This window comes from Ixodes scapularis, unplaced genomic scaffold (genome assembly GCF_016920785.2).
Source record: "Ixodes scapularis isolate PalLabHiFi unplaced genomic scaffold, ASM1692078v2 ptg000020l_1___fragment_2___debris__unscaffolded, whole genome shotgun sequence".
Taxonomy (NCBI): Eukaryota; Metazoa; Arthropoda; class Arachnida; order Ixodida; family Ixodidae; genus Ixodes; species Ixodes scapularis.
In genome coordinates this window covers 177142-199789 of record NW_024609890.1, presented here as the reverse complement: position 1 = coordinate 199789, position 22648 = coordinate 177142, and the positions used below count along the sequence as shown (strand labels likewise).

Below are 22648 nucleotides of genomic sequence, written 5' to 3'. Positions count from 1 at the left end.
AATTTAGCGAAAGGTCCAGCTATTCGTTTATGGAGGAGGGAAAGAGATCAACAAATAATATTTAACCGAAAGATAATAAGAGGAAGATTGCGTGCAGATGTTAAGTGCAGAGCTTATGTACAATATAGGGTGTTTTCACTGACGTAATTTCGTCCACCATTTTGTTGTTGCGATCTGTCTGGCGTGTGCCAAACTTGAGCATTTCAAGGATTTACATGCGTTCTCAAATGCGTAGAGCACCGCTGACATCATTTCAAGCGGTTACGGTGTAATCCTTCAATGTAGTAAATTTGTTTGAAAAAACAAACTAACAACAAAATGGCGGATTGACGTCATGTGCAAACAACCTTATACGGTAAGCGCATTTTGCCACTCCTGTGTGGCGGTTGGATGTATCATGTGCTTGTACCGGTGAGATGAGGCAAATGTACAAGGGACTAGCGGCAGGCTGATGGAAAATGACTCCAGCCTAAACTTATTGAAAATATGGCAGTTCTTGATGAGGTAGCAATGTAAAAAAATAAATATATATTACAATTTATTTCATCTGTGTCCCTATTATATATGGTTTTCTTTCTTTTTTTCCCTTTGCTGCAATTTTTTTTAAAATAATAGTTGCATTGGGGCACTTTTATGGATTAGCTTACCCGACTTGGCAACAACTAGAAACAACTGTGCAACTAGGCGGCTAACTAAAAGAGACGTTTTATTTGCATTTCCAAACTCGATGTCCAACCTCCAGGATATATGCTCCAACTGCAACCTGTAATAAACATGTGTAAGTATTTGGGCACTATCAGCCAAATTACCTTAGTTCCGCAGGCTTGCTCAAACCAAAACTAATTTAGAAAAGAGCGACAGTGACGTCACGATCTGTGCCTTTGCGAAGCGTCAACAATACGACGTCACCTGTGATGCGGCACCCCCGCCGGCACTATCGTAATATGTGTATCTCTCGGAACTTTTTTTTTTTTTTTTTCTTAGGCGAAAGCTTTATATGTTTCATGGTTCACTCGATTTTTAAAGTCCTTGAGCGAAAACACGTCGGCGACACGAAAGGTACCAAAACGTTAAATTAAGCTTAGGATGACAAAGCGAATTAAGAGGAATTAAAGTGAAGTCAGGCCACAGACAACAATTTATGGGCATTTTTAAATAAAAATGTTAAAACTAGAGCGAATGCACGTGATGCGGTCAGCTAGACGGCCGAGATTTCCACATGCATGATTCATAAAACAGTCCCAGAAGTTTCCTAACCGATTAAATGGCCCGTGATTATATCTAATAACATGTTAAAATCCACTGTAAACGTTTAAGTAGGCCGGAACTTCGCATGTTGAATCGGCGTGCGTCGCACACAACTTACAAGTGAGGCCCGAGGGTCATAAGTTGTGTGCGACGCACGCCGAACCAACATGCGGAGTTTCGGTTTGCAGCCACCTACCGGTGGGAACGTTTTATTTAATTGAACTGATTATGACCAAATCACAACTATCAATGTCAAAAATAAATTACTACAAATAATAGTTCATATAATAGTTTCAGACGCCTTATACCTTTATTGTTACCAACCACAACAGAAGTGGAAAAGTAAAGCGAGAAACGTATGTCCTAGTCGGTCAACCATGAAACTCTCGCAACTGCCGCAACGAAACTAAGTTTGTTTAAAGGCGTTTTTAATGTATATTTTGGTGTTACCTTAATCTAAGATGGGAAAAAGAATGGAGATGTTTCTATATCTCTATTGTAAAGTATAATAAAATCATAAATATTAATTATTTGTGATATTAATGTCGAATCTTTTGAATTTATATGAGCTGTCCTCGGGGCGAACGGCTATACTGTTATTCCGGGGTCTAGAAATGGGCAGGAAGCGCATTTCAACCGTCTTTATCTTGGGGAGCACGGCCGTCCGAGGATCGAAAAGTGAGGGCGGCCCTGCTGACACCAAAACACAACACTCCGCGCCGCTCGGCTGACAGCTGGGTTGGTGCAATTTTTGGACCCCTTTCGCGGGGGATAATATTTGGATATGCCAAAATGATGACTTCTGCGCGGGCCGGACGGACGTAAATGGCCGTTGATAGCGTTCTCACCCTGTCGGTGGCCAGCTGCCGTGGCGCCGTAGCACTCAGTTCGTCGAACGACGTTTTAGCGAAAGCGGACTTTTCACCGAAAGCAAGCGGCGTCCGCGAGTGGGCCAGGTGGTGTAATAGCCGAATAGCCGATGCAGACTGTCTGCAGAAATGGAGGTCACGCGAACCGGCGTGACCTCCATACCTCCATTTCACGTTGCTCGCGAATTTACTGCTGGAAAAATGATGCGCAAAACCTCGTAATGTGTATTTGAGCTGTAAACCCACCTGGCTCGCCCGTCAACGCCGCTTGGCGGCTGCCGATCGTTCACTAAAGTGTATTTCGATGAAAACGGCGTTCGCCAACGTTCGACCACCCGTCAGTGCCACCCGAGGGTTCATAATCCATCATTTTGTTAGTTTTTGTTGTTGAAACATTCTTCATTTCTCCACACGACGCATTTGAGGGTGTCATGTGAATCTTTGGAATATTCGCTCTCAGCACACGCCAGACATGGTAGGGTGGCACTCAGTTCACCAAATAACGTTTATAGCGAAAAAAAAAAAATTATAGCCGTTTTTTTTTTCTTGCACTGTAATTGCGTTTACTACAGCTACAGTGTACTACAGCCGGAGATTTTAATCGAAGGGGTATGGACCAGTGGGATGGACCAACGAGGGTAGAGTGTACTATAACGAGGGGATGGACGCACGTGTTGCCATTGCGAAATGTCACAAATTCATCAAAATGGCACACATTTTGTTAATACCGAGTTTGCACTAAAAACGGTAAAATGTTATAATACAAACCTTTATCCATGTTATATCTATATAAAAACGAAGCAAAGAAACAAACAAAATTGTCTTGGCGAAATATTATCCTTCTAAATCTTCGCTATCAGCAAACCATGTACACATATCTAGGGTGTGTATTTTCCGGTTTTAACCGAAAAACACCGATAAACATCCGTCGGTGACAAAAATATAAAATCAGTTAAAACCGAAAAACACCGGTGGTTGGGTATTTTTGCCCTGGTTAAAACCGAAAAACACCGGTCGTTGCACGTTTCCGACCTAGCAAAACCCTTTCCCCGTAGAGGTTCGTCAAACGTGTTATCTCGTGGTTCTTGCATTCTTCCAGTGTTTATACATGGCTTGCACGTGGCGTCAGTCCGCCCTCCTTTCTGGCGGTCAAAAACGTCTAGTGAACGCATTGGAAGCTAAGCTCTCACACGCCTTTCCCCTATTGTGTCTCCCATGGCCCCCTTTTGTGGAAAAGTTATTGCAGTGGAGGGTAGGCGCTCACGTGCCCTTTCTCCATTGTGTCTGGTCAAGTGATGTCGGTGCAAGTCATGTATTCAGAGGTTGCCGTGGTTCCTGGAAGACTCTGCCAACGTCCTTGTCATACAGGAGCGTGCGTTTTCATAATTGCGGGTTGTGAACCGCAAGGAACGTGCTGCCATGACGGAAGCAAGCCTCTCGAAGTATGCTTGCATCTACTATAATAACCAAGTGGGAAAATAGATGCTTCCTAGAGAAGAAGTGTATGAAATATGTGAATAAAATTGGAACTCTCTGTCTGTGATCCATCCCATTTTTTTCCACCGATAATCACCGATTTTAGCCTAGTCGTGAGACGTTCCACCGAAATACACCGGTGCTTTGAAAATAAATAAACACCGAAAAACATCCGCCGATTTTTCTCACATATAAACACCGGAAAGTACACACCCTACATATATCCAGTTTCAAAGAAACGACTTTTTTACGGCACTGAACCCATGACAATCTGAGCCACCCTTAACAAATTATTTGCTTTTGACAAACTGAGACTACCCTGACAGGTCAGAATAAAAACAATGATGCCAACATTTACAGAAAAAGCAGGTTCCTCTCCTTAGTCAAGTTGTTTCCCAGTTGTCATTAGTAAAAAAACTGATATTGTGCCAGATGGCAAGTAGAGCTTTATCAGCATGCATACAGGCCTCAGGTATGGGCCAATGGCCTTTCTGTGGTGCCGCAACCCTCCAGGGTTGAATAAAGATATTATTATATTATTATTATTATTATACATGTGGCAATGAAAGACGAACCACATGGTTATTCCAAACAAAGAATGTGTTGGTGTAGTACGTACACGTTGTGGCAGATGGGGAATTTAAGCCCTTCTGCTTGCTAGCGTCTGTCTACTGGGCTACGGAACGCATTCTGAACATGCCCAGCTTTCTTCTGCAGAATATGAGATGCCACATATGCGTACACAGCCCAATGACTCAGCATTTTTGACAAATACTAAGGCCTCAATGAGCCAGTAAGATCGTTGGAGGGAAGCATGCAACAATAATGTACCATGGAGTTTACTCCGACGGAGCAAAGCATTCACATGCTTTGCTCCGTTGCTCTCACTAGCTCAAATGGGCCATAGGTTTTGCTCTTTGCAAAGTTATGCTGAAATGGACAATATCAGAAGCCCCGGCATTAGCAGCATGTGCGAGCTGCAGAGGGTGCTTCTCTAGCTATCATCATCATTGTTTGTGACGTCACGAGTAGGACAGACTGGGACAGAACGCATAGATCTGGGGTACCAGCTGAAACCAACTGGGACCAGCTAAATCCAACTACTAGGACCAGCTGGAACCAACTAGGACCAGCTAGATACCAACTAGATATTTTTTCCTGGGTTGGCTCGTCAGCTCGCTTCATGTGCTGTTTGGGTAATGCGCAGCAAAGCCTGTTTCAGGCGTAGTGCTTATTTGGTAAAGTGATTTTTCTAGAACATTTGACCGAAGTTTGAAATTGCACATGGCACACATAGTCGTGCCAACAAAAACTTTTAGCGCTAAGCGCTGAGCTAAAGTGCTCGAATGGTGGCAGTGATTTCGCTACCCCCCCCCCCCCCCCCCCCCCCCTTCCTTGTTTTTCCGAAGGCACCTCTACTGTCAATGCCCCCCCCCCCCCTAAAAATTTAGAGACCCCCCTAAATTAAATTCCTGGGGAAACCCCCCTATGGCGGTGTGCTGTTCACTACCCCAGTACAAAAAGCTGGATGATGAAAATACAATAGCCAGCGCTTTATTCCCTTACATCATCTACCATGGCGAGTAGGATGTATTTTTCATTATAATTCTAACAAAATAAAACTAAGAAAGGAATGTCTCATCAAATCGAAGATAGGAAAGCAAAATTCGAGAACCTCTCGCGTGTGTAGTAAACATTTTAGTGAAAGCGACTGCATGTATCTTGTTTACTCCAATGTTCCAAGTTGATTCTTTTTTTAAATATTGTAAGCCAGTATTTCCTTAATATAACTGGCAGGAAGAAACAGTGGCTGACCTCTGGAGTCATTTCAATTAAATCCCCGCTTATTCAGCTGGTCGACGCGAAACGTGCGAGATCCCCTAGTGATCGAAGTCTTAGATCTAGTAAGTCGGTGAAACTTCAGCGTCCCAAAAAGTGATGTACACACCTGCTATGAATTACTACCCTTTGTACGTTTAATTGTTGCAGACCCAAATGCGCAGTGCGCTTCTCAGTGAGCGACTTTAAATTTGTAAACAATTATTAGTAAAATTAGGATAGAACAAACTAATCATTCATCTGAATTTACTGGCCCATGGCCGACCATTTAAGAATTTATGAAAATTTCTGCTTTTCTTTCGAGCAGAAGTCGCGATGTCACAAACTGCTTTGCCACATATTCGATTCGGGAGGAGCTAAGCGCCAGTTGCCAACGACTTGGATAGAAGCGTCGGTATCGGCAAGCTCGATGTAGCTAAAACAAGTGTGCGGCGCTTTGCAACACAACTGTACAGCGTGCACAACTAAGAAGACACCACGCCATTTACTCTGATGAATGCAAAACCTTCTAGAGCAGACTCCACAGATTTGAAAAACATAAGAATTAATAGCCCTGATGCACGTCGAGCAAGCTGTAATGGGAAGCTCCAGACTTTTTTCTGAACATTAGTTTTTCTAATATAAAAAGCAGCTTCGAGGTGCTGTTATTAATTAGAAAGATCCCTCACAAAAACATTAGACGCGTTTCTTTAATAAATAAACTATCTTTAATGTGCATAATTTCGAACTAACATAGCCACTCCGTGCTTTGACATAGCGTGTCGTTTGCTCGCATCCTACCAACTGCATCACAGGAGGGCGCCCGCGATGTGGCGCCACCAAAACATCTTGTTGCCAATAGTGTGACATGTGGTCAAGAAAGAGGGATAAAGTAAAATTATTCTTATTAACTGCACTCAGTGGATCGTGCACTCTTGTCTAAAGAGCAAGGTTTCATATAAAGCTATAACTTTCAACACAATGCTGAAACTATCTTAGAAGCTTGACCCTTTATTTCAAACACTATATATTTTTTGCGTGGAAGCGATAAAAATAATTCGAGAAATATAGCGATAATAACCTAGTTTACAAGATAAAAAGGGGAGGAGGTATGGGAGTTACAACAAGTTACAATTTTCTATGCAAGTGATTCTTGGAGTGAAAGTGTTTTTAGTACAGCTTCAGGCATCACCAGAAACCTGGCAATCATGAAAATAGCATATCCGAAAAATCACTACCCACTACATCAATGTTTTTCCGAAGTATGTACCAACTCGCCCAAGCCTCAACTTTAGCATCAATGTTTTCCATGTCAGAACATAAAAAATTAAAAACTGCCAAATATGGTGGAACATTTGTAAAAAGGCAGATCCAATATTATGGACAACTTCAAAAAGCACTGTGTTCATATGAAACGAGTGATCGGAAGCATTTCGTTGCATAACGTCATTCAAAGAGCAACTGTGCATGCTCTGCAACCACTCGCTGCATGTCAAACGGCTTGCAGACAACCGTTACCATTCTTATTGTCCCTCATGATGCTGTCAACAACAGTGCAACTGTTTGGAGTGTCCTATCTCTTGAAACAAACGGGTGTTCTTGACCGCACAACACTGCTACTAATCTAGAGATGCAACTAGAGTTCAAGCACTGCAGCATCATCAAAGGTCTCCAGCAGTGTGTGTACTTACCCAGGTCAAACTAAGATGTCGGTGAATAAAACTATCACTAACCATGCCGGGACGTGTTCGAATTTACAGTTGTCTCAATACTTTGCTCCTCAAACTTTGTTCGTGACGAAAGGACGATACATCAGCAAGCCCAACACGAATTCAGACACTTTTCCGTAAAGGCACTTTATTACCAAAAAAATATCCCGCAAGGAATGTTTCAAACATGGCCTCACTTGACAAATCCGTCTGCTTTCATGTCAAGTTGCTGCCCACCAAACCAAAAAAAAAAAAAAGACTAGAACAGCACGAAATAACAAGAAATGTACACACACACAGAGAAAGTCGACTATGTTCACAAACACTTACGAGAGACTTTCCACGAGCCCACAAAAACCAGGGAACATGTCGACACGGTGTATCCCAGTCAAACAGACACGCACCAAAACAAAGGAGCAGTTCATAAGTGTTTGTAGACCCAGATTTCTTTGCCGACAGTCGTGGTCGGAAAGTGTGTGTGCGTGAAGCCTTTGAGGTAGTTGTAGTCGTGGTCAACCACAAAGTTGAGCATGTGCTTGTAGATGTTGTTGTAGAACACAATGTAGGTGGGCATTCCGTTCATCATGATGGTCTCTACGGCCCCCGTCGGGTTGAGGAAGAACTCCTTGGCTTCGTCCACGTGGTTCCTGCGGCGGCGGATGTTGGGCTCGCACTTCAGGAAACGCATCTTGACCCTGCGGTGGATGTGACTGCGCAAAACCCAAATTCCCGGCGTCGGGCTTAGTGTGTCTGGAAGGCACCCTGGCAAATGGTATAGATGCTAGCATTATGCTGAAAGGAAGACGGGGCTCTATAGTCGCTGACTCTAGTCCCTCCGAAATTTACGTCCTCCCGAATTCTGCCGCCCACTTTAGGCTGTGAAAACCCCACTGAAGCTTCAGTTGCAAACTGTCACTGCGAAATGTGCAGAAGGTTAGAATATTTCCACACTGATGTTATGTATCCCTGTGTCTACATATCTGTAAGAATTCAAGAACTGTGCATATTGGACATTGACAGCTTTGGCAGTGGCTATTGAGAAGGAAGCGAAACCGAGAATCTCTGGAAATGTCGGGAGCGCACCCAGAAAACCCCGAGAAATCTGCTAGGCGCTTATTTGGATAAAATACTCTAAAAATGAGAATGACTTCTTTGCTACGAATATCCGGGTGCATATTTTCCATTTATCATTCGAAAAGCAGCGTGAGGATCTTAGCTAACTCAAACAAAAGCTGTAGCAAAAAACAAAAAAAAAAGAAAAAAATTTTTTTTTTTGTTTTGGAAGGGGGTAGGAAATTATTTTTACTTCCCCCCCTCCCCCCTCCAAAAGTTATAATGCCTTCTGCATATGGAAAATTTGGGAGGTAAATAGAAGACCTGTCTTCATCTTTTTGGGTACATCACTGAGGTGAGGCAGGTAAAACAATGAAAAATAAACTGTAGTAAGAAACTAAAGGATTAATAGAGAGATTGAGCCATCTTTATGGGTGCCTTCATTTGTCATTCCCTTTTCTGTTCCGTCTCTGCACCAGCTGCCCGTACCTGTAGTAGGGGGTGGAGTGGCAGGGCATGAGGAAGAGCACGTCGGCCTTGGGGTTGGCCTCCAGCTCCGTCCCGAGGAAGTCCACCACCTCCAGAGCCCCCTTCTGGTGGTAGACGCCCAGGTAGACGGCCGGAGGGAAGAAGGACACCGCCAGCACCGTCGCCAGGCCCAGGGCCCAGAGGCGCGGGAGGCGCGCCATGCCCGCCCCACACACCACCATGGCCAGCGGGAAGGCGGGCAGCAGGAACCGGAACTCCTTGTGGCTCACAAAGCTGGGGAGGGCAGCGAGAAGAAATCTAGAGCCTCACGAAGGTGCCAAAGAGCATAAAGTTCATACCACAACTTTACAGCCTTATAACGCTGGCGAGGGCATACAGAATAAACTCAGAGTATCATAAAGCTGGCAAGGCCATCAAGTGTATACCATGAATCTAGAGACTCACAAAGCTGGCGAGGGCAGCAAGAATGGTCGGTTTGCCTTGCATACCTGACCCCGAGGAATAACATGGAGCCAACCGTTTCAAGAACAAGAAACTACACTTCACTGGACATGAACGAGACAATGAAGAGTACTAAAAAAAAACCACGAGCATTGGTGGCGCTTGAGTCTAGCCAGCCACTGCCTGCGTGTTGCCTCTGCGTGCCGCCTCTGATCCGCCTTACTGCCATGAGGGTAAAGTTCGCTCCCTGTGCCCAGTAGTCGGGCAACTGGGCTGGGGAGCAGCCAGGGCACCCACAAGCCACACAAAGCTGGCGTGGGCATAGAGAATAAATCCCCACAAAGCTGGCAAGGCCATCAAGTTCATACCATAAATCTAGAGACTCGCGAAGCTAGCAGGGGCAGCAAGAATAAATCTAGAGCTGCACAAAGCTGGTGAGGGCATGGAGAAAAAATTTAGAGCCTCACATAGCAGCCGAGGGCATGAAGAATAAATCTAGAGCCGCACAAAGCTGGTGAGGGCATGGAGAGTAAGTCTAGAGCTGTACAAAGCTGCTGAGGGCATGGAGAATAAATCTAGAGCCTCACAAAGCTGGCAAGGGCATAGTATTCATATAAAACATGACAGAGTGATGTCATAATGCCATGCTATCACACAATGTCATGAAGTGAAGTCATGGTGTCACATAACATGACATTACACCTTGATGGACACTCAATGTTACTAGATCGAATAGTTTCGCTGACCCCGTGACATCGCATGACACTGCAGCAGTGAGTCACATAAAAGTGTGACATCACACCACGGCACGACATTGTGATATCATGTGGCTTGGTGTGGCCCGAAGCACGTTATGTGGTCACATCATCACGTAGCCCATAGTAGCATTGATCACGAAACTGATGGTGGCACCAACCGTGTGACCGTGCCTCCCATAGTGGTGTCCCCCTAAATTCGGGAGTTCACTCGAAAAATTAAGCCAACAACGGCACAGTACGACAAAAAAATCCCCATGTTCCCTTTCATTTATATGCAATGTGAACTAAAAATTGGCTGTATCTTTGGCAAGTCCCAAAGGCATTCTAAATGCACAGCATTTAGAACTCCTTTGCTCAAGTCCTCCTGAAACCCATTGTATACTACACTGAACGCATTTGACAGACTGCACTAAACAACTGTCTGTTTGCTGCTGTATAATGTCAACTGGCATCGTCACTGTTGTTGCTCTTGCACCGCTTTGGTGGCAAACGAAGTCCGCAGCATGTGCAGCCCGCTTTGCTGTCACCGAACGCACACCGAGGGAAGTCTCCGCTCCAAAAGCACTCACCGACTGCATGTGGAGAGTGCAATTGGCGACTACACACACCGAGCAGCACACTGCATCACACTACGTCCCAGGCTCGGACACCAAAGCGCTAAAGCTAGCCCTATGGGATTCCTGCAGCCGATGTCACTTCTGGACATGCCGCCACGCAGCATGTTCAAAAACGATGAAATCCAACGTCGATAAGCTTTCTGCGACCCTGTCGGAACCTCATTTGTATGCCCACATGCAATTTTTTGTTAGCGTCGCCTTTGGCGCTGATGAAACACAGAAGCGATCAGACAGCTCAGTCAATGATGGAACCCGACTAGCACAATCGGGAACATAATTTGAAACGCTTACAGCCGCGCTTACTCATGTTTTAATGATTAGCATTAGTGCCCTGATACATGCGAATCCAAAGTTTGCAATGTCACGTCAGATTGGTGCCTCAGCCCCACTGACTGAGGCAACTGGCTAGAAAACACCCTTCGCAAGCGCTGACAGATGGCAGTGGGGTGCGACGCATAACGACGAAAGCCACACTCGAATGATTGGTAGGGGCAGCGATGCCGTGACGTAACACCTTGCAACCGAAGATCTCCGGCGATAGAGGCTCTAGCTGGCGACGTCCACCTTTGCCAATTTCAGTGCCGTGCAACGGGTACAGCAAGAGTGTCAATAGGGGGCGTTGCAACCCCCCCCCCCCCACTCTCGTTCATGCCGCTTCGCGACTACATTCTGCAAATGACTGATTACAAAATATTACCGTAACCCCCCTTGGGCCACCCGTAAACCCCGCCTTGCGGCGTGTTGGTGGTGGCCCAAGTAGGCCCTATGTTCACTGTCCCCCACTGCACCTCGGTTGCTAGGTGTTACATGGCGCAGCCAACGTGCGGGTGTGTGCTTTCAATGCCCTCAGAAGCTCCTGCTGTCGGCTTTGGAGACCTGTGGACGCACACGGCCTGCAGTTACGTTCTTTGGCCTGCCAGTCCATTCTTGACGTGCAGTCGTCTTACCATGTCACCAGGCCGTAAGCGCGCAGTGTCGTCGCCTCCATATGCACAACATGTATGCACAATGATGAAATGGCTCTGCCGTTTTCCGTGCATCACGTGCACGTCCTTTTTGCACACGTTAAGTGACCTGATCTGCTTGCACCAGGGAAAAGAGGGGTTTCAGGAATGTTCACCTCGTGGGTTGTTCTATATAACTGCAGCGCGAAACGCTAACACATTTCTTCGAGAACCAGCGTAACGGCAGCGGCGATTTCGGACCATTTTTTTTTCCCTCTTCAGAGCCACTCGGCGGCATCTGCCGAGACATTTTGCCCACCGACAAGACGGCTTCTCGAGCGCCGTCTGAAGTTGGAATAAAAACTGGTACGTATAACAATCGGCTACCAGGCTCCTTTATGTTTCCAACTACTGCGGATGGTTTAGTTGAAGCGAAACAACACGAGCTATCTGGAAATTGCTGTTTCCACGCACAAAAAGCTGTGCCAGACATAGGACAAAAGCAGACTAATGTCACCAGCATGGATCACGGCGGAGATTTCTAGCTGAAAGCAGCGTTGCATCAGTCCCCCTAGAAGCTACGCTTCAAAAAAATTTGGCTCTCTCTTTGACATTTTCCAAAGGCCTTTTAAATGTGCAAAATTTAAAATACTTTCTTGTGCTCCTCCTTTTGCGGCCACAGTAACGAGGCCAGTCGAGACCACATTGCGAGGGTTTCTGGCAAATGAATTCTCGTTTGCTAGATCATGCTGACAAAAACCAGGAAACAGCTAATGTGCCCCGCGCGCCGCACATACGTGTGGGACACATTCTGCACAGGCACGTGGGACACTAGCAGAGACCACACTTTCAGTGTGGTCTGTGCTAGTGTTTTCATTGTGTACCACAGATGCTAGCAAGACCGAGCAAACGTGTAAACGAGCATGGCACACGGGCGAAGCCCGTGTGCCATGCTTGTTATGCGAAGCGCAAGTTCGTTTGCTTCTTGCACAGGGGTCGCGATGATGTCACAACATCGAGCTCTTATTGGCCGATTGAAAAAAATAGTAGGTAGACTTCGAGGCATCTAGCATTGAGGTCTACCCACTAATTTTTTAATCAAAGCCAATCAGAGCTCGGCATCATTCTGATGCCACTGCGACCCCTGCACAAGAAGCAGACGACCAGCTCTCCGCATATGGCTCTTGCATGATGCGTGACATCAATAAAGCGAGCAGACACGTGGCATAAGGTCAGACCACTCTTGCCAGCAAGTTTTGCCTGGAGCCTAATTTTTTGGAAAAGCCAGGCTACGCAGCTCAGCAGCTATAGTATTTAACAGCCACCGCACCGACCCAGGTTTGAGCCTCGCTGAGGCTCGAACCTGGGTCAGTGCAAACTTTGTATGCAAACTTCATACATAACCTTAACGTTGTGCAATGCTCCCAGCATGTCACTCATTGATTACTCTCATTGATGACATTCGTTCATAATAACTTTCTCATAGAAAACAACTCATAAAACACATTTTCATTAATATAAACATGTGAACATGTCACGTGACACTTTGACATCGTAAGACACATTGACATCACGTGACACTGCGATATCACGTGACACTGTGACATCGCGTGAAACTGTGACGTCATCGGAGCTACGTGCCACGGACACAAAATTCCCGAGGCTGGCTCTCTAAACGCCAAGCGAGTACCTGAGCACGAGCATGTGCCAGAAGACTATGGCGACGAGCAGGCGGCAGCGCCCGATGCGGATGCCCAGGAAGAAGGGCACCAGCTGGAGGGCCAGCACCGCCGGGAGCCCCTGGCTAAAGTACCAATGCCACGGGTGGCTGCCATAGTGGGACCCAATGTCCGCCACCAGGTTGAGGCGCACAAAGTTCCACGGGGTGCACACCCAGCGGCCGTAAAACCACCGGTCGCACAGCAACAGCGTCGCCAGGCACGTGGCGCTGCGCGAAAGGGAAGAGACGTCCGCTTTCAAGACACTCGCAGAGACGGCTGGGCTCTGCGGAATTTTAAGCTGGCCCCTCGGCGTTATCCTCCTGTCTCTAAATTTTGGGAGTTTCTGACCCTCAACAGTGCAAAGTCAAATGTGTTTCCTTCAAAATAAAATTTTTAGCACCAAACAGAATGGGAGCAAAACTTAAAACGAGTCAGTGCCGAGATCTGTTGGCAGAGCTGCAAACTAATCTACATGCAGGCCTGGGTCATCCAAAATGGTTGGGTGCGTGAACCAAGGAAAGCAGACGGGCTATACTTGTCCCGAACGGTTGGGGGACAGCTTCACGTTGGTGAGCTAGGCCCGTCCAGAACGGTTAAAGGGGCCCTGCAATCATATTTAAGCGTCTACCTTTTTTGCGGTTTCCACGTCTCTTGGGGTTTGGGCAAGCCAGCAGGCACAGAGAGAGTAACTAAATATCAGTGCGTCATACTTTAACCGGACGACGCAGAAACCTCCTCCAGCTATGGGGCGACCCGCAGTACCGAAAGTGCGCAAAATGTAAAGTCTTTGGTACTGGGCCGCTTTACGAAAAAAGCTTTTAGCGGCTCAGAGCCGCTAAAAGCTTCTTTTTAGTCGAAACACAAAATATAAGTGGCACGAACCGTTTCAATTATTTACAAAAGTAGTTTTTGTTCAGTATTTTAGACCAGAAAAGAAACAAATGCAGTTCAGAAAGTACGGAAACAAGAAATGACCCATCGACATACCCGTCACCAAGCGGTGGAAAAGGCGGCGCAAACTAGAAAGGTGTAGTGAACGCTGACAAGCGGCGAGCGTAGAAAGGTCTCGGATGTATGCGGCGGTGCTGTGCTTGAGGATCCGACCGGTTCCGAGTGTTCCCAAGGCCTTCGGCGAGCAGCTTTGGCTTGCGGTTTAGCCTTTTGGCGGTGTGGCAGCGCGTCCCGTTCTGAACTGATCTTTACCCCGTGTTTGCTGTCGTTTGTGGCCAATAAAGTGTCATGCCAAATTAGTGTTTAATTGCGCAGGTTGCCCGCGTCATACAGCCTAGCCAGAGCATACTTTAGTGGCGCCCTCTCGAGCCGTCGACACGGAGTGCGGCAGCAGTGATCGCTTGCTGAGAACACTACCCCTCCTCTAGTTCCCGGCTACTCAAGCAGAGAAGGACTTCATGAAGGAGGTTATTTTTTGCTTGTTTTCTAACTCTAATTTGCCTATAACTTTTAAAATAAAACGAAATTCGAGAAAAGAAAGAATGTTCATGTTAGCTCAAGCCACGCCCACGCCACTTCATACAGAAAACCTCGGAAAATGGCAGAATGTCAAAAATGTATGTGAGATAATGAGTAAAAGATACTCAGAAATGTAATTAAAAAAACGTTCAGCCTTTCCACTCTCGTGAAGAAGGAAGAGCAGCGGAGCTGTACTCGATACACTGCTGCAACGCGCACGCGCCCGTTTCCCGTTTCTTCTCGTCCGACACGTCGCCGATCGTGGATACGTCTCCGGCGAATCAGAGTCGGTCGCACACGGCGCACGTGACGCCAAACGGGTCATCCACGATCTCCCTCCGGAACCTCGCCGTCGTGCCCGGGAACTGTTCAGCCGGCGTGGAGTGCAGTCGTCGCCAAGCATCGCGCTTGCGCTTGGCCTCCGTGGCACGATTGTCGTCCATGGCGCTGGCCCGCCAACGCCCTTTACCATCGCTGGTTCTCTTTTGGCGGAGGCTTTCCAGGCGAGTGATCTGCTTTTCTTTGGCAAGGTAATCTGAAGCACTCGACGCAGAGGAAGTCAAAGCGACAGCGGCTTTGCGGCGGTTGCGGACCCATTCGTGCTGCTGCATACGCCGCCACTCCTTCCGCACCCAGTCTTTTTTCCCGGAAAGGGCACGCGGCCGACCCATCCCAAGTACAAACCGAAACTGATAAGAGCGTAAGAAACAGCGCACAAAACAGACGAGGACAAAGAAACACACGTGACGAGCGCTGCACTCGACGCTTGTTACATGTGCTTCTTCGTAGTCGTCTGTTTTTCATGCTCTTTCGTACGATGAATTCCCACCAACGCGCCCAACTATCCATTCTTCTATGATGGCTGGAAAGATTGCCGCCATCTACGAGCGATGGTGGCAATCAGACTGGTTGTGTGCTTGCCGCCGTCACTTATAGAAGGCAATAGATTTCCATGTGGGTTTGTGTCGACAGGCGTTTGATACCGGACACAATCCTGGGGATTTTAGCCCAGCTCCGCTGTAAAAAGTTTCATTAAGTTACTACGTTCAGTGCGCTCAGGTTCGGTGCAAATTAAAAACCAGTAAAAATAAGTCCTTGCGGAGCCCCTTTAAAGCGGCCCTGCAGGGACTTTTTACTGTTCTTTAATTTGCACCGAACCTGAGCGCACTGAACGTAGTAACTTAGTGAAACTTTTCGCGAAATTCGCTTTATTTTAAAAGTTATAGGCCATTTAGAATTACAAAAACAAGCAAAAAATAACCTCCTTCATGACGTCGTAGGTCCTGGCTTGAGTGGCCGTGAACTAGAGGAGGAATAGTGAGCTCATCGAGCGCTCACGGCCGCCGCAATCCGTGTCGATGGCGCCAGAGGGCGCCACTAAAGCATGTTCTGGATAGGCTGTATGCAGCGAGCAGCCAAAGCGGCTTTCATTGCGTTTGCTGCGCGATTAAACACTAATTCGGCATGACACTTCATTGGCCACAAACGACAGCAAACACAGGGTAAAGATCAGTTCAGAATGGGAGCCACTTCGCGCCGCCATACCGCGAAACGGCCAAACCGCAAGACAAAGCCTCTCGCCGAAGGCCTCCGGAAGGCTCGGAGCCGGTCGGATCCTCCTGTCCATACGACTGCAGCGCCACCGCGAACATCCGGGATTTTTTCGTGTCGGCGCCTGATCCCACTACTCCTTTCTAGCATGCGCCGCCTTTTCCACCGCTTGGCGGCGGGTATGTTGATGGGTCATTTCTTGTTTCCGTACTTTATAAACTGCATTTCTTTCTTTTTTTTTCATCTATAATAGTGAACAAAAACTACTTTTATAAATAATTGAAACGGTTCGCGCCACTTATATTTTGTATTTCGACCAAAAAGAAGTTTTTAGTGGCTCTGACCAGTAGTAAGCCCAGGACCAAAGACGTCACATTATGCGCGCTTTCGGTACCGCGGGTCGCCCTCGTCGGGGAGGAGGTTTCTGTGTCGTCCGGTTAAAATATGGCGCACTGATATTTAGCTACTCCTTCCGTGCCCGCTGGCTTGCCCGAACCCCAAGAGACGTGGAAACCGCATAAAAGGTAGATGCTTAAATATGATTGCAGGGCCCCTTTAAGGGGTTAAAGCGGCGGTTTTCTGAGCTACCCAAACTAACCACATTTTCAGGATACCTTTCATTTCATTTCATTTATTATTCCCTCAGGGCCCGAAGGCATTACAGAGGGGAGTGGGCGGTCGACAGATAAAAATAACATAGTTGAACGAGGCAAAAATAGAAAAAAAAACAAAAAACACACACACACACACAGCAAAAACACGCGCTACGCATCATCTGTTAAAAAGTTGGTAATAGCATTTTTAAAATAAACAGTGTTAGTTATTGAGACTATATGTGCGGGAAGGCGATTCCAATCAATGGAGGTTTGGGGTAGAAAAGAAGCATTAAAAGTGGATGTGCTACAATGGGGAATCCCTACCTTTAGGTCATGGTCTACACGTGATGATATGTACGATGGTTCTAAAAACAATGCTTGACGGAGAGCGGGGTTAGAGTAATAAATCTTGTGAAATAAACATAGACGAGATATTTTTCTTCGGAGAGAGAGATCAGGTAAGGAGAGGGACGATTTCATGGAAGTTACACTGGCTGTACGATGATAGTTCGAGAGTATGAAACGGGCAGAACGATTCTGAATAGATTCGACAGCTGATGCAAGGGTGATACCGGGGCTCCAGATAGAAGCTGCATATTCCAGTTTAGGACGAACTAGGGTTTTATAGAGGAGAAGTTTTAACGAAAGAGGAGCAAGCGAAAAGTTACGTTTGAGATAGCCCAAAAGCCTATCTGCGTTGTTAGTGACATATTGGACGTGGATATTCCAGGAGAGGTCGTTGGTTATGTGAATGCCGAGATATTTATAGGAGGACACAGAAACTAAAGTAGAATTGTTAATAGAGTAGGAAGGACAAGTGTTGTTATGACGAGATACTCTCATAGATGTACATTTAGTGATGTTAAGCTCCATGAGCGATTCCTTGCACCATTTGCAGATGTTGTTAATATCAACCTGAAGGGCGGAAATGTCAGAGTCGTTAACTATCTCTTTATAAATTACACAATCGTCAGCGAACAAACTAATAGAGGAAGAAACATGCACAGGAAGGTCATTGATATAAATAAGAAATAAGAGTGGTCCGAGTACGGAGCCCTGAGGGACACCGGAGTTAACAGGTGAGGGCGAAGAATTAGTGTCATTAGTTCGAACAAATTGGAAGCGATTCGTTAGGAATGATTTTATCCATGTGAGGACATTGGGATCTATATTAAGGTTGCTAAGTTTATGAAGAAGTAGCTGGTGAGAAACCTTGTCAAAAGCTTTTGAGAAATCCAGGAATATGCAGTCAGTCGTAGAACCCCGGTCTAGAGTGAGGTGAAGATGATGAGTTAATGTTAGCAGTTGGGTATCACAGGAATAAAACTTTCGAAAACCGTGTTGAGCTGTGTTGAAAAAAGAGTTAGAGTCAAGAAAATTAACAAGATGTGAATATATTACGTGTTCAAGAATTTTGCAAGGGATGCTCGTTAGAGAGATCGGGCGGAAATTAATAGGATTATGTTTATCGCCGCCTTTATGAATTGGAATCACCTTCCCCACCTTCCAGTCACTGGGTAATATTCCTTGTTCGAGAGACTGGGAAAAAAGATAAGATAGAATAATGCTTGAATACGTTTTAGTGTTCTTTAGAAACTTAACAGTTACATTGTCGATGCCGGCTGCCGAAGAGGTTTTAAGATTTTCGATTATGTTAGCAATCCCTTCAGATTCTATAATGACAGGATACATTGGCAAAAAGTTACAAACTGGAGCTGGGGTAAAGTTGGAGGTAACAGGGCACGAAAACGCTTTGACAAAAACATCATTTAAAACAAAAGAACACTGATCATTTGGTACATCTACTCCGTCAGCCATTCTAAGCGCAACATCGGAGCTTTCAGTGGGGTTAACAACTTTCCAAAATTGACGGGGGTTGTTTATTAGCATAGATGGTAACAGAATATTAAAAAATGAGCTTTTAGCCTCTACAACAGCATTTTTGTACACGCCCGCAGCTAGATGGTACGCTGCCCAATGCTGTACGTCATCCTTCAGCTTGGCAGCACGAAACAAACGCTTCTTTTTATTTGAGAGCCTTTTCAGAGTCACGGTATACCATGGCGATTCAGGTGACGACGTTATGTTGCGAAGAGGTACATGTGCCTTCATCAGTGATACCACCTTATCTTTGAATAAACGCCAGTTGTCTGCGACTGAGCGCTCGGCAAAACAGTGCATATACCGATCTAAAAAGAGACTCATTTCATTGTTGATCACATCAAAGTCCGCTCTAGCATAATCGTGTATTTGCTTTATTTGTTTTGATTTGCGGGAACTGGGAATGTTTAATATAAAATGCAACAAGGAATGATCACTAATACCAGGCATGTAAGTCAATGAAGTAATAAGCTCGGGCGATGTTGTTAATATAAGGTCTAAAACAGAGGCAGTTGTAGTTGTAATACGCGTCGGTTTCGTAACAATTTGTGCAAAGCTAATGTCCAAGCACAAGTTCAAAAACTCACTACTCTCTGAAGAAAAGGGACTGAGGCTAGCACCCATATCTGACCATACTATGGCGGGGTAGTTAAAATCACCCAGCAGCATTATTGGCGTATTGGGAAAACGCATCATGACTCCGTTAATGGCGTCGTGTAGGCTTGTAACAAAAGTGGCACTTTTTGAAGGAGGACGATAACAAACGCCTAAAATATATTTTTTTGTTTTTAACTGAAGACAAACCCATAGAAGCTCCAGTTCAGAAACAATACTGATTTGAAATGATAATACGTTTTCCGCCACCGCGACCAATACGCCACCGCCATTTTTTTCGCCTCTGTCATGACGGTAAAAATTGAAACGTTTATGACAGTTTAGTATTTCATCGTTACGTATTTTGCTTGACAACCAGGTCTCGGTGAGAACAACAACATCCGCGTCTGATGAGTCCACAATGGACGACAAGTCATCGCGGTTACGTATAACGCTTCTAATGTTAGTAAATATAACAGAAATATTTACAAGGGGTGACTCACTAATGTCATCCGAACGCTATGACAGAGCAGGTGCTAGGTTAGAACTGCCGGTTTTTCTGAGCACCATGACGGGGTCATGAAGTCCGGAAGGAGTCCCGTCTGGCTCCAAGTTCCTCTCAGGTGGGTTTAGTTCGCGAACGGAGTCTGTGCCAGGCGCGTAGATGTAACATTTGTTGTCAACGAGTAGTTTGTCGAAACGCAATTTGATGGGCTTCCCATGCGACCTGGCGAACTCTATCAGTTTCCGCCTAGCAAGGCGGACAGACGGTATATAATCCTGACTAACGGAAAAAGGGGTGCCCTTAAGCTTGAAAGCGTTTGAAAGCACCGTCTCCTTTTCTTTATAGACCATTTTTACAATAATGGGGCGATGCTTTTGGTGACTGAACCTGCCAAGACGATGCGCTCTTTCGATAGCTGCTGTTGAAAGTTGGATGCCCAATTTTTCGCGACACACGTCCAGAACAGCTTTTTCCGATTGTGCCCAAGTTTCCCTTTCCCCGTCGGGGAGGCCAAAAAAAAGAAGATTCGACCTGCGCGCTCTGCTTTCTGTGTCATCGCAGCGCGCCCTAAGTTCTGATATCTCGGAAACCGCCGATGTTATCTGGGGATCCGATATTATGCAGTTACTTGCACTTGCTTCTTTTATTGTGGAAAGTTCGTTTTCTAAGTGGCAAACTCGTGTGGTGAGGGCATTCAACGATTCATCAGTACTACTCTGTTTTTCTTTTAACTCTCTAACCTCCTGAAGTATGCTAGTCTGGCCAGTCTGCAATGACGTGACGATGGTGAAAACTTGGTTAAGTAGGTCCTCTTGCGCTTTCGTCATAGGACCAGGGTTAGTCTCAATGTCCCCTCCGAGGAGTAAAAGTGACATATATCTAGCACTTTCTACGTAGGCAGCCACACAAGCACTACCAACGCGATACAGTTCACAACATTCAAGGTACAACACTGAGCATGCCTTGGGGCCCGGCAGCAAAAAAAGACACACATTGTTGCTCTTTAAACCAAGGTGTTTAAAACTACTGACCTGTAACGATATGACGAAAAACTTAGGCATCCTGCTCGGATGGAAGCTGTCGGGCCCACTGGCGATGTTGAGTGATGCCGCCGCTTGTCTACCCAGTGGCGCTGAGCTCGCGGAGGTGGCTGATGGTGATTGGTTGGGGTCAAGCAGGGGCAGAACCGCAGGAAACACGTGCTGAAGACCGATCCACAAAGAATAGGCCGGTGATGACGGATGCAGTTTAGTTGTATCTGTAGATGTCGCTGATGTGAAGTTGCCTCCGATGATGGTATTGCCGTTCCCAGATTGTGGTGACCATGACGGTGCCAGGACGGTAGACAGCAACTGTAACGATATGACGAAAAACTTAGGCATCCTGCTCGGATGGAAGCTGTCGGGCCCACTGGCGATGTTGAGTGATGCCGCCGCTTGTCTACCCAGTGGCGCTGAGCTCGCGGAGGTGGCTGATGGTGATTGGTTGGGGTCAAGCAGGGGCAGAACCGCAGGAAACACGTGCTGAAGACCGATCCACAAAGAATAGGCCGGTGATGACGGATGCAGTTTAGTTGTATCTGTAGATGTCGCTGATGTGAAGTTGCCTCCGATGATGGTATTGCCGTTCCCAGATTGTGGTGACCATGACGGTGCCAGGACGGTAGACAGCAACTGTAACGATATGACGAAAAACTTAGGCATCCTGCTCGGATGGAAGCTGTCGGGCCCACCTCCGCGGGCTTGGCTTTGACTTTCCCGGCACGCTATCTGTCATATCTGTATTCAGAATAGCTATTGAGAAAACAGCAAACGGAGGTGGTGCAACGCCAACAATAAAATTTCCCCACGCTTTCCAGTGGGGTGACAACGCATGTCGTATGACTTGCAAATCAAGCAGACATCCTAAAAACAGATTAGTATCGTGCGCACTCTTTTTTGGCTCTGCATGAGTGAGCGTTCATAGCATTCCCTCTAGGATTGTGCAAATATTTGAATTTTCTAATGGTAGTTTCGAATAGCTATTTGGTATTTGTACTTATCGAGTATGCTTCCTACCCATCACTGGTGCACTGCAGAAAAGCAACACCCGTAGAGCTTGCTACCGCGGGTGTTGCTTCTCCGCAGCGCATTCATGCTCAGTAGGAAGCATGCTCATTGGGGCTAACCTGCCGTGATGAACAGTTTGAAAATTACAAATATCGCAGTCACGTGCTTACGAGGAAAGCACATTTTCAAAGTAGAATGGTGTGCATGTATGCCTGGTGTATTTAAAGAGAGACGTAAACTTTGGGAATACTGATATGTTATAGCGCTAAAAAGTTCAGAACTAAACTGTGGTTATTTTGCGAGAGATTGCCTTGGTATAACGTGTTTTTAGAAAGGCTAGCAAACAAGAAAAAAAGAATATTTTGTGCTGCAAAGCTATCAAACAGTGAACGGCGATGGGCGGAGTACCGTACTGCAGCTGGTGTGTATAAAAAAACACTTCTAGATGCAAAATCCCATTATTTTAATAATACGTTGCCCTCCTTGTTAAATAACCCGCATCAATTTTGGAAGGTTATTAATCCCTCTTTCTCTTCCAATATAACGCTTAGGGATGCTGATGGAGATGAATTATGCAATGATAAGTGTTCTTCCATTTTAAATGAAGTGTTTACTAAATCTTTCTCTATTCCAGCTAGTTCTTGTTTTCCCATATATTTGCCGCCTGTGATTTCTTGCCTATGTATCCTGTTGTTGTAGATAGTGATGGAATTGCTCAGATTATTGATAACCTAAAAATGTCTTCTGCAATAGGTACTGATAACATTAACACAAAATTTTTGAAAAACACTAAAATGTGTTCCAGCATTATCCCGTCCAAGATTTTTTCTCAGTCACTTCAACATGGTGTCTTGCCATTG

General features: G+C 45.9%; 1 protein-coding gene and 1 non-coding gene across 2 annotated transcripts in view; one reads left to right on the top strand and one right to left on the bottom strand.

Annotated features, from left to right (window-relative positions):
- The first annotated feature begins 1883 nt into the window (after nucleotides 1-1883).
- On the top strand, nucleotides 1884-2007 carry LOC115313984. Its single transcript, XR_003917435.2, has one exon. It is a non-coding gene; the product is annotated as a U4atac minor spliceosomal RNA (small nuclear RNA).
- A 5235-nt stretch (nucleotides 2008-7242) lies between these two features.
- The window catches only part of LOC8025615 (GPI mannosyltransferase 3), a 33517-nt gene continuing 18111 nt past the window's right edge, over nucleotides 7243-22648 (bottom strand). Inside the window, exons 6-8 of the mRNA XM_029972978.3 lie at nucleotides 13113-13370; nucleotides 8663-8935; nucleotides 7243-7830 (exon numbers count right to left, since the gene is read on the bottom strand). Of these exons, the coding sequence (XP_029828838.2) occupies nucleotides 7542-7830; nucleotides 8663-8935; nucleotides 13113-13370 (820 nt within the window). The 3' untranslated portion in view covers nucleotides 7243-7541. The remainder of the gene's footprint in view (nucleotides 7831-8662; nucleotides 8936-13112; nucleotides 13371-22648) is intronic.